This window comes from Alligator sinensis, unplaced genomic scaffold (genome assembly GCF_000455745.1).
Source record: "Alligator sinensis unplaced genomic scaffold, ASM45574v1 scaffold277_1, whole genome shotgun sequence".
NCBI classification, from domain to species: domain Eukaryota; kingdom Metazoa; phylum Chordata; order Crocodylia; family Alligatoridae; genus Alligator; species Alligator sinensis.
The window spans coordinates 2,246,039-2,259,988 of record NW_005841899.1 but is presented as its reverse complement, the minus strand read 5'-3'; the positions used below and the strand labels follow the sequence as shown (position 1 = coordinate 2,259,988).

General features: G+C 44.8%; 1 protein-coding gene across 1 annotated transcript in view; it reads right to left on the bottom strand.

Moving 5' to 3' along the window:
* Nucleotides 1–13,950, bottom strand: part of ACMSD (aminocarboxymuconate semialdehyde decarboxylase) — a 69,651-nt gene that overhangs the window by 48,093 nt on the left and 7,608 nt on the right. The window contains exons 2-3 of the mRNA XM_006018396.3: nt 10,737–10,781; nt 1,031–1,127 (exon numbers count right to left, since the gene is read on the bottom strand). Of these exons, the coding sequence (XP_006018458.1) occupies nt 1,031–1,127; nt 10,737–10,781 (142 nt within the window). The remainder of the gene's footprint in view (nt 1–1,030; nt 1,128–10,736; nt 10,782–13,950) is intronic.

The window sequence follows — 13,950 nt, the reverse complement described above, 5'->3', positions numbered from 1 at the left end:
CAAAATGGCTGCCCTCGTCAGGCACCTGGAGGCTGCCAGCTCCAGGCCCTTAAAGTGGCAGAGACACCCTGTGCTCTGCCACACACCTCCCCTCCTTAAATCATCACCACCCCCTCGCCGGGGCCGCCCCCTCACACAGGGGCTCCTCATCGCTTCCCCCTCACACTGGGGCTCCCCATGTTCTCGAGCCTCCGGTCTTTTAGGCCCCATGCACTGCTATCCTCTCAACTGGGCTCACCGTCCTGCTATCCCCTTTTCCCGAAGCTATCTTCCCCTCTCGGGTGTGGTTCCCTCGTAACCTTCGGCGTCTTGCCCTGGCCCACCTCAAGGCCAGTCGGGACCCCAGGCCCCCGGCTCTTGGGCATCCCTCGCGGTGGGCCCCTGGTCCTTTTGACCCTCGTGGTCCTGGCCCCAGCATGGGCCAGTCGAGGGTACTCTCCCCTTCGGGCTGACCACCACAGGACCCTGCCCCTCGCGGCCTATTGTTGTGCTGGCCTTCTACCGGGCTCGATGTACGGCCCCTCTCGGGCTCCTCGTCGCTGGCCCCCTTCACACTGGGGCCTCTCACACTACCGCCCCCTCACACCGGGGCTATGCAACCCACTGGTTGCAAGTGGCGGGCACACACAGTGCACTACCACACACCTCCTCCCTTAAATGGGACTCTCATCATCGCCCTCTCTCACTAGTGCCCCCTCGCACCGGGGCTACGCAACCCACTGGTTGCTCTCACCACTGCCCCCTCTCACTGGGGCCGCCCCCTCACTGGGGCTGGGGTCACCGTACCCCGCACGCAACCCACCGGTTGCACACCCTATAAGAGTAAAGGTATGAAAATCTGACCTTTCAGAATCTAAACATAAAGCATGTTATTCTTCATCATCTTTCAACTGGTTTAAACTAATTCATAACTCTGTAAGACTTTTTAGTTTTAACATTATCATAAAATGCTTTGAGATGACACAGAAGTTTAAGTTATTGATGTTCCACTTGATATATCATCATTATTACATTTACTTTATGGAGTTACCTGACTGATTCATCTCTTTAATCCGAACCTCTGGATTCCAGCAATTCTCCTGGATAACTCTGAAAACTTTTCCCTCTTTCATCATTTTTGCCTGTCCCTATAAAATGAATTTCCTATTAATACAGAGGTATCAAAATGTTAAATTCTACTTTCAAGTGAGTACGTGGTGTTCCTTTTGCACACCCAATGACAGAACTTTTCCCCATATTTTTATTCCATAGAAAATAACCCCCCCCCCCGAATAGTTAAAATATAATTTGTACATTGATGAACAGCATCAAGGTAACTTTTCCATAATTAAAAAAATAATCACCTTGTTATTTACCATATTTATTAATGTATTAGTGGTGTATGCTGCCCTTCTCAAAAAAGTCAGGATGGCTTAAAATAAAAAGCAGATGAATTGTTAAAACAAATACAAATATTAAAATAAAATATGTAGAACAAATGCCTCAAACAATGTCTCATAACTTAACCCATCCTGCTGAGGCTGCCCAAATAGAAAGTGTTTACAATACCTCTGAAAGATAGCCAGGCTGCTTACTTGAAACCAAAAACAGTTTTTTTAACAGAAACTTGTCCATCATAAACGTGCATAGTTTAGCACTGATTTCTTTTAAAGTTAATGGACTCAAATTGACTTCAGGAACAGGTTTCACAATCCCTCCATTCAAATCAATGCCACTGTCTCATACTCACTCAGTGAAAGTGAGATACAATCAGCTGCAATGGAAGCTGCATGCATACATGTGCCTAAAGAAGGGTGTTTGTACCTGAAAGCTTACAAAGAACAGTTTTTCCAACTATTTTAGTTGGTCTAATAAAAGATATCAGATTTACCCAAAAAACCTTGTCTACATGTGCCAATCACCTTTTCATTGTGATTTAAAACAAAAATAGAATATTGAAGTATTTGCATATGGGGAGAAATCCCATATAAAATGGTTATGTAAACTATAGTAATCTGTTTTAAATGCACTCTTTAAGGCATTTCATGTCAGCAGCAGCGTAAGAAAGTGACAGGGCAAACTGCTGCACGCAGGGGCAACAATGACCTCTGATTGCTGCTGCTGCTAGGATCATAACTGTGTGGCTACAGCAGAAGATTTTTTTCTCACCCACTATCCCCATTGGTGCCCAGGGTGGTTCCCAGCCCTAGTTACACCAGTGTATATCAAAATATTACCCAGGTTGTTAACTTTTGACAGTGTTTCTTTAATTGTGAGCAGCAAGAGCAGAGCAGCACTTCTCACTTTGATTTTTGACTCATTTGACAAGTGACCCAAGACATTAGTGAGTAGTTATGGTCTTGCTGTGGAAAATATTAGTTATTCACGATCACATTCCTATGGACATATCATTAGAGCCTATGATCCAGCACCAAAAGGAACGGCAACAGCCAATATTCCTCTTGTTTTTAGCTTTGAACAAATTGACCTAATATGACCCAACAATTCCTCCAAGGCCTGTGCTTCACGGTATGCATTTTGCCACTTTTGTTAAATAGTGGGAATAGATGAAAATCAGGCTGTAGTGGAGGATTTGCATTGCAAGTAGGGAGGAAGGGATACAGACCAGATTGGTTGTGCAAAGGGAACTGTGAGAACCCCTTTGTAAGGGATGTCGAAGGGTAGCAGCTATTTTCCTAGGGCGCACAGTGGATGGCAAGTATGTACAGGGCTGCCTCAGGACCAATTGTCTGTCTCGGGAGGGGAATTCTAATTGTCCCAACATCCATTTTGTGGCTTCCTTCCCATACTAATTCATTTAAGATCCTGGAGAGGAGGTGATTTTACTCAGTGTGCATTGTACATCTTTTCCATTATAAAGAGTCACTGTTAATTCAGAGTCTGCCTTGCTATTATGAACATAGATATAAATTTTCATAAATTAATAATATTGTACTGCTTGTAGCAAGCAAACTTGGGTGCGTGGCTCCTCTCTGTCTTTAACCTTGAATTTAGTATTAACTTCATACATCATTAACAAGTATATTTCCCTGATAAATATTTTAAAACCTCTTTTCTCCCTACTTTACTATGCTGGCTTGGCAGGCTGCCAAAATAGCTTGGTAGCAATATCATGATTCAAGAAAATGATTCCAAATATTACAGCCAGTAATTACAACTGCACAGTCCTGCTCCTCTGGCAAAATCCTTTCAAGTCTGTTAAAATTGATTTTCCAAACAGTCAGAAGGGGAGGCCTTACCCATGCAATCCAATCTGTTTTTTACAATCTAATATCAGCCCACTACAGATTATTGTGTTTTAGGTAGCAAGATATTTACGGGAGTAAGTAAAGGAAGAAGGACCGAGTAAAATTAAGTATTTTATCACATAAAAATGTACAATGCGTCCTTTACTGGGTTACCACCGGGAGTGTTTTTGTGAGCACGGTAGACTTTTAATTCTTTTTTTCAGATTTCACTGAGGCACAACCTCTAAAGGACCCAGATGTATTTTCTTCTATTAATACTGAAAACAATGTTAGATGGATTGCAATTTCACCAGTGACCTCTCTAGTGTTCACACACAGCTGCTGAAAGATAAAATAGCAACTCCTTAATGCCATATCAAGCTATGCAGTAGGAAAGAGTTTCTAATAGCCCAGGTGCCAGTCTAATTAAAGAATTAGAGAATCGTGACTGTTCTGTTCATCTGGGTTAACATAAGATTCAGTAATCACGGATGTACTAGAGATCAAGCCTGAATCGTTAGACTTGGGTGTAAGCTGAAGCACCTATAACAAAACAAAGCAGTTCTTCCTACTCACCTGAGAGAACCCACTTGGATCAATAGGATTACTCACACAGGTAAAGCAAGCAGGATTTGGCCCAGGAAAGTGTGTGGATAATCCAGTCATACTGCTGTCATGTCTAGGCACTACCACCAAAATGCATAATGCATTTTTTAAATGAAAAATTTATCAGCAATTTTATACTTAAGGCTACTTGGGAAGCTATTTTCAGAAGTTTTGCGAGAATCTGTAGGAAAATTTAAATTTTCCCAGAGCAATGCCTGCAGAATTGGAGCCTCTGTACTAGATATTGAGACCTACGTTGTTAAGGCTAGATCAATTTACTGAGCTGAAGATTTCTATTACATCCTTGCCTAACATCATTGGGTGTTTTTTGCTTTAACAACTGTGTGTGGGAATTAAGAGGCAGAGAATCATAGATTCATAGACATTAGGGCTGGAAGGGACCTCGGAAGATCATCGAGTCCAGCCCCACATCCCAGGGCAGGAAGTCAGCTGGGGTCATAGGATCCCAGCAAGATAAGCATCCAAATTTCTCTTGAAGGGGTTCAAAGTAGGTGCTTGAACCACCTCCGATGGCAGGCTATTCCAGACCTTGGGGGCTCGGACAGTAAAGAAATTCCTCCTTATGGCCAGCCTGAAACGGTCTTGCAGGAGTGTATAACCATTTGACCTTGTCATCTCTTGGGGTGCTCTGGTTATAATTCACTGGTTATAATCCACTGAATGGGCTTTATTTAAAATCTATTATCACAAGACTACTCTTGCATGGGCAAACAATAATTACCATATTTTCTCACATGCAACATGTACCTTTCCCCCTCAATTTTTTTCCTGGAATAGAAGCACCCTGCTTTGATTCCTGCTTCACTGTACAACAGCTGTTGTATTGCTATTCCGGCAGTTGAAAGAGTCAAATGACTTAATGGCTCATTGGAGGTATTAACAATTGTCTCTACTTTTTAATAGTATTCATAGTTTCATAGTTGGTAGGGTCAGAAGGGACCTGAGCAGATCATCAAGTCCGACCCCCTGCCATGGCAGGAAAAAGTACTGCGGTCAAACGACCCCAGCAAGGTGTTCATCTAACCTCCTCTTAAAGACCCCCAGGGTAGGAGCCAGCACCACTTCCCTTGGAAGTTGGTTCCAGATCCTAGCCACCCTGACAGTGAAGTAGTGCCTCCTGATGTCTAGTCTGAATCTACCCTCTGCCAGCTTGTGACTGTTATTTTTAGTCACTCCTGGTAGTGCTCAGGAGAACAGGGACTCCCCCAATGCCTGCTGGTCCCCTCTGACTGGTTTGTAACAGGCCACTAGATCCCCCCTCAGCCTTCTCTTGTGGAGGCTGAACAGGTTCAGGTTCCTTAGCCTCTCTTCATAGGGCCTGCCCTGCTGCCCCCCGATCAGACGAGTGGCCCTCCTCTGGACCCTCTCGATGCTGTTCACATCCCTCCTGAAGTGCAGCACCCAGAACTGGATGCAGTACTCCAACTCCAGCCTGACCAGTGTCGCATAGAGGGGGAGGATCACCTCCTTGGACCTGCTCGTGATGCGTCTGTGGATGCATGACAAGGTGCGGTTGGCCTTCCTGACCGTGTCCCCACACTGTTGGCCCACGTTCATTTTGGCATCAATAAAGATACCAAGATCCTTTTCTGCCTCTGCACTGACGAGAAGGGAGTTCCCCAGCCTGTAGGTATGCTGCTGGTTCTTTCTCCCCAGGTGCAGCACCTTGCACTTGTCAGTATTGAATCCCATCCTGTTCTCATCCGCCCACCCCTGTAACCTGTCCAGGTCCAATTGCAGCCTCTTCCTCCCTTCTAGCGTGCCCATAGATATTTGATATTCTACTAATCAAACTAACCTTTCTTAGATTAATTTTACTGCCTGAGTGTTGCTTATGGTGTCTATCCTAGTCTTGGTGACTTGCTATCAGGAGCCTTCTTTTTTCCTCTTATTTTAGGAGACATTTTTTCAGGTTTTAATATATTTCCTATTAAGGACTGCATGATCCTACCTTAGAGGTGCACTAGATGGGATTCCCTTCCAAGCTCATAGTGCTCTTACAAGATTGCTAACTGTGTATTTAAAATCACAATAATGTGCATGATATTGGATGTTATTTTGATAAGATGTCACATTTTAATAATCTGGTTAGCTTTTTTCTATAACAAACTCATGGGCTGTGATTTTTTTTTTCCCAAGGTGCCAGCGAGTTAGATGTTTAGTTCCTAGTAATATTAATAGGCAATAAGTATCTAACTCCTTTGGTAGCTTGGAACATCTAAGGCTAAGTTTTATCAATAGTTATAGCACTATTGAGAGGCACTGGAATGAGTCAAGGTAAAGTAAAAATAAAGAATACGTCTTTTATCTTCACTGGGCTAAACTTTGAAAAGGAAGTTAAGACATCATCTTGAAAGACACAAGCAATGTAACTTTATTCACTCAATTACCACTTGTCTTTCTATCTTTCAATTCAGATCTCCCACGAGAAGGTTGTGTTTGAACCTCAGAAGACGGAACCAGATTAAACCTAACAGTTTCTTGTTAAGCCCACCACATGTACACTCAATCACTGTACAATGCAACTCTTTTTAGTTAGATGTTTTAAATGGGACTGTGCAAATTCTTGAAGTAAAACGTACTTAAATTCTTTGCTGGATAGAGGACTTTCCTTTTCCTTATGTTCTCAGTTTAGCTCCTTGTGTCTCACTGCTGACTATATCTAGATCAGAGCTGTTCAGTGTCTAAGCACCTGGGGGCCACGTGCCACAAGGACTGTGCTAGTGTGAGCCACAGACCCCCCAGGCCACTTGCTGTGTGCAACAGGGCCTCCCCCCACACCATACATGTCGGTGACCACCCTACCCCTCCATTGTTACACTGTAGGTGTGGCTGGCTGTTGTACCACATTGGTGGGCAGCCCTCACCTCTTCTGCATTGTAACACATTACAGGCCATGGGCTGTATCTGCCCACTCCCTAGGAGAACAGGAAGCAAGAGCAGAGGGAGGTAGGGAGGGAGGGGGAGCCTAGAGACCTCTCTCTTGCAGCAGCTAGAGCAGTCGGGGGAGTGGTGGCCAGATAGTGGCTCAGGGGCTGTACATTAACACCTCATGGGCTGCATGGGGTCTGCAGGCCACCAGCTGGACAGCCCTGATTTAGATCACACTTCTTACTTTTATCCATCAAGTACTTCTATTTTCCTTTAGACACTTCCTTAGTTGTCCACCCAGGTCCTCACCAGGCCCTCATCAGCATGGTATCTGAGCACCTCGCAGACATTAATAAACTGTATCCTTACAACCCTCCTGTGTGACAGGGAAGTCTTTACTACTAAGATGTATATGGTGCATTGAAGCACTTGCCCAAGTACAAGAGTTAGGTGATTGTGGTAGGAAATGAATTTAGATCTCCCGAGGCCTAATTCAATGCCTTATCTCATGATCATCTCCTCATCTTCCCCCTGCAAACACCCACTCTTCCATTCTTGTCCTAAATAAAATCCTGGGAACTGGGCCAATACCTACTAAAGTTGGTGAAAGACTCCTCTTATTCATTTCAGTTGAAACAAGACCCTGAAATTAGCTTGCCTCTTAATTCTAATTCTTTTGCATTATTTCCATTTACAGCTCTTCAGGTCAGAGAATGTATCTAAAATGCCATATGGCAGTCTAAATAGTATGGAAATATTTTCTTAATTATTATAATTTTTACCAAGACACCATTCTTGTATGTTTTGTTAAGATTTCTGTTATTCATAGCTCTATGCAGGTCTGGTTGGGATACATGGAGGTTTCTCTCCTGGAGCCTGGACACAATGAAAACACTTGGACTTCTTTGATGCAAAGACTACTCCAGGGAGGGGTGGAGCTAGCTCACCACAGCACATGCCCTTTCACAGCAGCTAAGTTCACTGTGCTGAAGTCAGGCAGAAGCCAGGGACGGTGCACCTTAGAGCAGGGGCAGGCAATTATTTCAGCTGGAGGGCCACTTAGTGAGGTTTGGTGAGTTTTCAAGGGCTGCATGGGTAGCCCCGCCCCTTGAGAGTTGCCCCGCCCCTGGGTTGCCATCTTGGGACCAGAAGCCCTGCCCCTAACCCCTGATCTTTGCCACCAGAAGTCCCTCCCTTTGCCCCCAAGAAATATTCCTTGGGGGGGGGGGGGGTGGTTGCCATCGTGGAACCAGAAAACCCCAAATTATACACTAAAAGTCAAACACCTACTATAACGTATTTTAATTTTATTACAAAAAATATTTTTGTCATGATTTGTGTTTGCATAGTGTATATAGAGGAGATAACTCAAAAATAAAAGGTTCAGTGTTGTATATTGTGTGTGTGTGCATGCGGTGGAGTGTGGGGCTTGTGAGGGGGTGTGGCTGTGTGTTGGGGGAGCAATAAGGTATGTTCAGGGGGGTATATGTGGGCAGTTGTGGGGGCAGGGTATGGGGGTGTGGCATTTGTGGGATGTGAGGAAGGGTGGGGGAGTATGGGGACCCCCCTCTGCATCCCCCATGGTGTGCAGCCCCATAGGAGTCCGCGGCAGCAGCAGGTGGGGGTCTTTGTGTCCGGAGCAGGCGCTGGTGCCTGGTGGTGCATGGCTCTGGCCAGCACTGCACGTTGCAGTGAGGAACGCAGCCTGGCTGAGCTGCCTCTATCGTGCACAGGCAGCCCCTGCACTCGCACATGACTGGAGGGATGCACCATGCGCTGGAGCTGGCTGACTTCCTTGCCCCCTGCCCCCTGAGCTCCATGCTGCCACTGCCCCCTGGGTACAGGCTCCATCTGGCCCCAGCCCCAGCCTCATGCTTTGTACCCCCGCCCATATGCAGCTCCCCCCTGCCTCCACTGCTTCCCTACTTGCTGCCCAGAGCAAGCAGGAAGCCAGGGAAGCTGAGCAGGCCCCCCTGCAGCAGTGCCAGCCACTGGGGAAGCTGAGCAGATCCCCTGGCAGCTGCAGCAGCGGCAGCAGCATCCCTGCCTGGAAGCTGCATGCTGGCCAGTCTAGACCCTTATGCCCACAAAGGAGCGAGGCACGATAAGGTATGTTGTGGGGTGTGTCTACATGGGCAGAAGGACTTGGCAGGGTGCAATTTATTGGTGGGTGCCAGAGCTGGATAAAAGTGCCTGGTGGGCTGGATGTGGCCTGCAGGTTGTATTTTGCCTGCCCCTGCCTTTGAGACTAAGTCAGAGAGGCATAAGATTTTGTATGCCACTAAATCAGTTAGTCTCTAAGGTGCCACCCTGTCCTGTCTTCTGCCTGACTTCAGACTAACATGACTAACTCTCTCTCTCTCTCTCTTCATGTGCTGCAAGTAGCACCTTTTTTTACCTCTGAAGTATGACACATCCTCTATTGACTTCTGAGGCAGGTCATCTCTACTTGTGATTATGCATGACACAGATGGTAAGAAAAATCTGATGAAACTTTTTTTTTGGTCAGAAATTGCTGATTTTTTAAAAGAAATACACCCAGCTGAGCTGGTTCTGTATTGATGAAATACTGGCAGAACCATTGCAGAGGTCTGTTGGAATCCTCCTGCTTGTTGGGCATGTTTCAAAATCTATATGATATCCTGCCAATTTACTTGCCCGGTGCCTCAGCAGCCCACCTGCTTCACTGCCTTGGAGGCAGGGATCTCAGAGCTTCTAGAGTCCACAAATTAGTGGGGTGTTACCAGCTGCACTGCTCGGAGCAAGGTTTCCATTCCCTTTCATAGAGGACTTGCAAAATCTGGGGTGTGTTCCAAGTGGGAACAAAATCAAATTTGAAAAGATAGAAATCCTGCATGAAACACAATGAACTTTCTCTGCACAAATCTGAGCACAAGCAAGCCCTGGAATGTTTTAAGTAGGATGCACAGTTGCTTAGATCCAACAGATGCTTAGGAGATATCTGATTCCTAATTTCATGAACACTTTAAGCAAGTGACAGACGGAGCCCGATTTTGATCTTACTTCCACAAGTTTTAGACTGCATTATTGTTGATGATTTGGACAGAGCTATTCCTGATTTGAAACACTGTGATTGATATCAGAATCAGGTTTTTAATTCCAAGACCCCACTCAGTTCCCCTGGAAGTTAACAATGAATTCCCACAGACTGCAGCAGACGTAGGATCGGGCTATGAATAGAGAGAGACAGGCAGAATACCCCGGAGCCATTCAGGGCCACACTTTATTTCATTTACACTGGTGTAAATCAGGAGTGCTTTCATGGAAGTCAGTAGACTTAGTGGTATAAAAAAGGGGTGTAAGCAAGATGAAAATGATTCTGCTTTTCATTTACTATAAGAAAAAGTAAGTTCAGGTCTATGTTTTTGTATAGCATGACCCCAACAGCTGCATATTGTTCCTAATGAACCCATGTTTCTCCTTTTACCGGTCACGTCACAGAGATGCTTAACTGAAGAATGAATTACTTTTCTTTCCTTTGAAAGTTCTTTTATGTTCTAGTTCTTTAACTTTTAATAAAATACAATGAGATAGCTCCATTATGTTAGCTTCTTTATCTAGAAAGCCCTATAATATGATAAGATCTGTGTCAATTTCTAGGGTAAGTTCAAAATTTGGTGATTCTGCTAAAAAAAGGAGGGTTTTTTTTTTTTAATGTGGTCTAAGTTCTGCTGCCACATCTAATTAAAAGCTGTTTTTAAAAGTATCTGTTCTAAGTGTTAGGCTGGGGCTATGATGAAGACTGCCGGATAATGGTTCAAACTGAGATTAGGAAGGAAGTGAGGTGACCTTATACCCTACTGCAACTCTTCAGCAGAAAAATCTATAGTGATATGTAAGTGCTTGGAGTAATTTTCCTACCTATCGGGTTGTATTTCAGTGGAAATGTATGTTAAACACTTATCATCAGTCTTATTGGAACACTGCCATTTGAAATGTATGGAAGACTGTCAATAACAATAATGCTTTGGAGAAAAAAACCCAGCATACCTTGCAATGGTGATCCAACTGGACCCACCCACCGTAGCCATATCTCTGTGAAGAGAAGAAGAAAAAGCTAATGGTTAGCTGGTGCTCTGGAATAAAAATCAAAAGCTTCATTCATGACACCAGATATTTATGAGGTGCATCTTGCCCTTGGATCTAAGTCCTTCATTGCAGCTGTCTCCCGCTTAGACTGACTCTGAATGGGACAAGGAGAAGTGAAGCAAAAGGCAAGAAAGACAAATGCCTGAGGGAGGGAAGTGGAGAGTGAGTATTAAAATAAAATAAACAAAAGTAAAAGGCTGACTCGGTGTATTCCACTGACCCTTCTTGAATGTTCATTATTTGTTTGCAGGGTAAGTATCTGTTTAGGGTATTTGTAAACCTGTGGCATGTGCACCACAAGTGGCACGGGCAACCTGTGTGTGGGGCACAGGGCAGGTTAGGAAGGGCACTGGTAGGACAGCAGCAGATAGGGCAGGGAGCAGAAAGCAGAACTGGCAGGGGAAGGGGTCAGAGTAGCACTTGGGTGGGGTGCAGTGCTAGTTTGTGGCACACTTGCCAAAAAGGTTGGCTTCCAATATTTTAGAGCACCGTTAGGTAAAGCTGGTAGAAATCACATTTTCTTTTGGCTGTCAGATTTGGGACCATTTCATTTGATGAAAAGCATCTGAGTAGTGTGGCATACGCACATACTTCTGGAGAACAGTCGATTTTACATATGGTGTGATAGAACGTTGACTGATATGAATTAGCTCCAATGAAGTCAATGGACTGATAGAAATGTGTATCAACCAAAGATCCAGGATGTATTGATCTGTGTGTATTATAGGGGTGTAGGTTGTAGTCCTGTTGGCGTAAGGACATAGGCAGACAAGGTTCTTTGGGTGAATCTGATATCTTTTATTAGACCAACTTAAACATGCACTTGGATGTATAACATACACTTGCAGATCAGATGTACTTCATCCAAACACCATTACACATATGTTCATTCAGCACCAGACACAATACACTTTGTCATGTTGCCCTCATCAGTGTGTTTTCTTCCCAGTGAATGTATATATGGAAGAGTGAGTTAGACAAAGTCAAGATCATTTCCTCCTTAAAACTACTGGAAAAAGCTGTTGAGGGCCTTAAATGTATATGCAGAGAAGGCTCAGGGTTGCAAGTTTTCTACCCTGCAACCAGATAGGATGGTTAAATAATAACTATAACAGGACAAATATTACTGGCACATTGTAAATAAATACAGATATCATTTGGAGGAACAGTTGCAGAAATATGCTTGGAAATCTTATGGAATTTTCTAAATACCTTGCTAGTTTAAACAGTTGCTGAAATTGTTAAGAATAGTTTTATTTTACCATTACATACAAGGCAGACTTTCAAGTGTCATATTATTTTGTATGGTTTATGATGTTTTTCTGATTTAAAAATCAAGCACACATAACCCACAAGTGAATCATCTGAAACCTAGGAAACCAATGACTGTATAGTGTCAGTAAGATCAGCTGATGAACTTTCACAGATATTATGGTAGCAAATGCCTTCTCTTGTATTTGGCTTCAGAATACTTGATTTTGTTGCAAAAATCTTTTCACTCTCTGGCAGCTGGATCTTTGACAGTGCTGAGCTAACAGACCTCAGCGCCCTTTCGGGTCAAGCCACTGCATACTTTTAAAAATCTTCATTTAAGGTTCAGCCCTGCCAGCTGTTCGGCCTTCTATCCTGATGCACATGCTTGCTTAGTTTAACATGTAAATGGTTCCTTTGATTTCAGTAGGACTAATCATGTAACTTTAAGCTTGTTCTTCAGGTCTTTGCTTGACTGGGCTAGGATACTTGCAGAAATGAGCCTGTAACTCAGCAAGGTTTTAAAACATGTATCCAAAGGTACCTGAGTCATATTCTTTAGTATCTTGCTGTATGGGGGCTTTAAACACTATAGTATTTTCAGATGGGAACACCAACCAAATTAAATTTGGTGAGAAAATAAGAGCTGAAAAACGAGCTGATGCATTTTCAGATAAAGCAAACTGTAATCAGTTAATCATTAGCACAGAGCTGTATTGATTCTGCTTTTCAGCTTCCTGTGATTCAGCAGCAGGGCTGAAGGTCACTTTCTCTTGTCTATTAATATTTTAACAGCAGAGACAGGCTTAAAAGATACAAGTTAGCTGTCCATTGATTCTCCCAAAGAGGTTTAAGATTCTTTTATTAAAAAGCAAAACCCAAAGAAGCATGTTCTCTTTTAACTCCCTAAATCATGAGATTTGAAATAATATAAAGTTTCCAAACAACAAAATAAAATGAGAAAGAACTGCTCAGAATTCCTCATTTTCAATAATAAAACATTTCACAGGAAACTGGGCAAAAGCAGGAATATTTAACACTTCAGCGTAATAATTTAGGGATGGCCCTGTGTTTACATGGGGTATTCAACCTTTTTTAACAACAGTGTGTCCTTTCTGCCACAACAGTGTGTCCTTTCTGCCACAAAGCTTCGCAGGAGCTGGGGCAGGTGCTGCACTGCTGGGGCACATTGTGGGACAGCACCACAAGAGCAGTTCATCCGGGAGGTGTGGGGAGGGGGGCCAGTTCCTGCCACTGTGAGCACCCTGGTGGAGATTGGGGGGGCACGTGCCCCCCAGATCTGTGCACAGGGCAGAGGCAGCTGCTGCTGAAGACTGGACTCTGCATCCTGCTGCCCCAGGAGTTGCACAACACCATGTGCCTGCTGTGGCTGGGCTGGAAGGGGATGGACACACACGCACATGGAGAGGCAGACACACAAGCACCCCCCCCAGCAGATAAGTGTGTGCGGGAGGAAGGGGCGGGCAGGGGAGAGGGAAGGGGCAGGGTGGGGCCATATGGAGAGTGGGGTGGGGGGGGGAGTGTGTCTCTGTGCCTGCTCCTAGGAGCAGGGCTGGCAGGGCAAGGGCAGCAATGGCCTTCTGTGGGCCACACACACACTGCCCGGCTGGCCAGACAGGGGAGGGGCAGGGCTTGCACGTGGTGGCCACCACCACAACCACCCCACACCACTGCTGCCATGCCCTGTGCTGCTTTCTTTTGGCTGGTCACACGTGCGGCTCCTCAGACTGCTGATGGGAGGTGCACAAGGTGCGAGGCATGTCAGCAGCCCATGGAGCTGCATGTGTGACCAGCTGCAGGAACGCAGCACAGGGTGTGGCAGGGGGGGCAGGGGGGGGGGCGG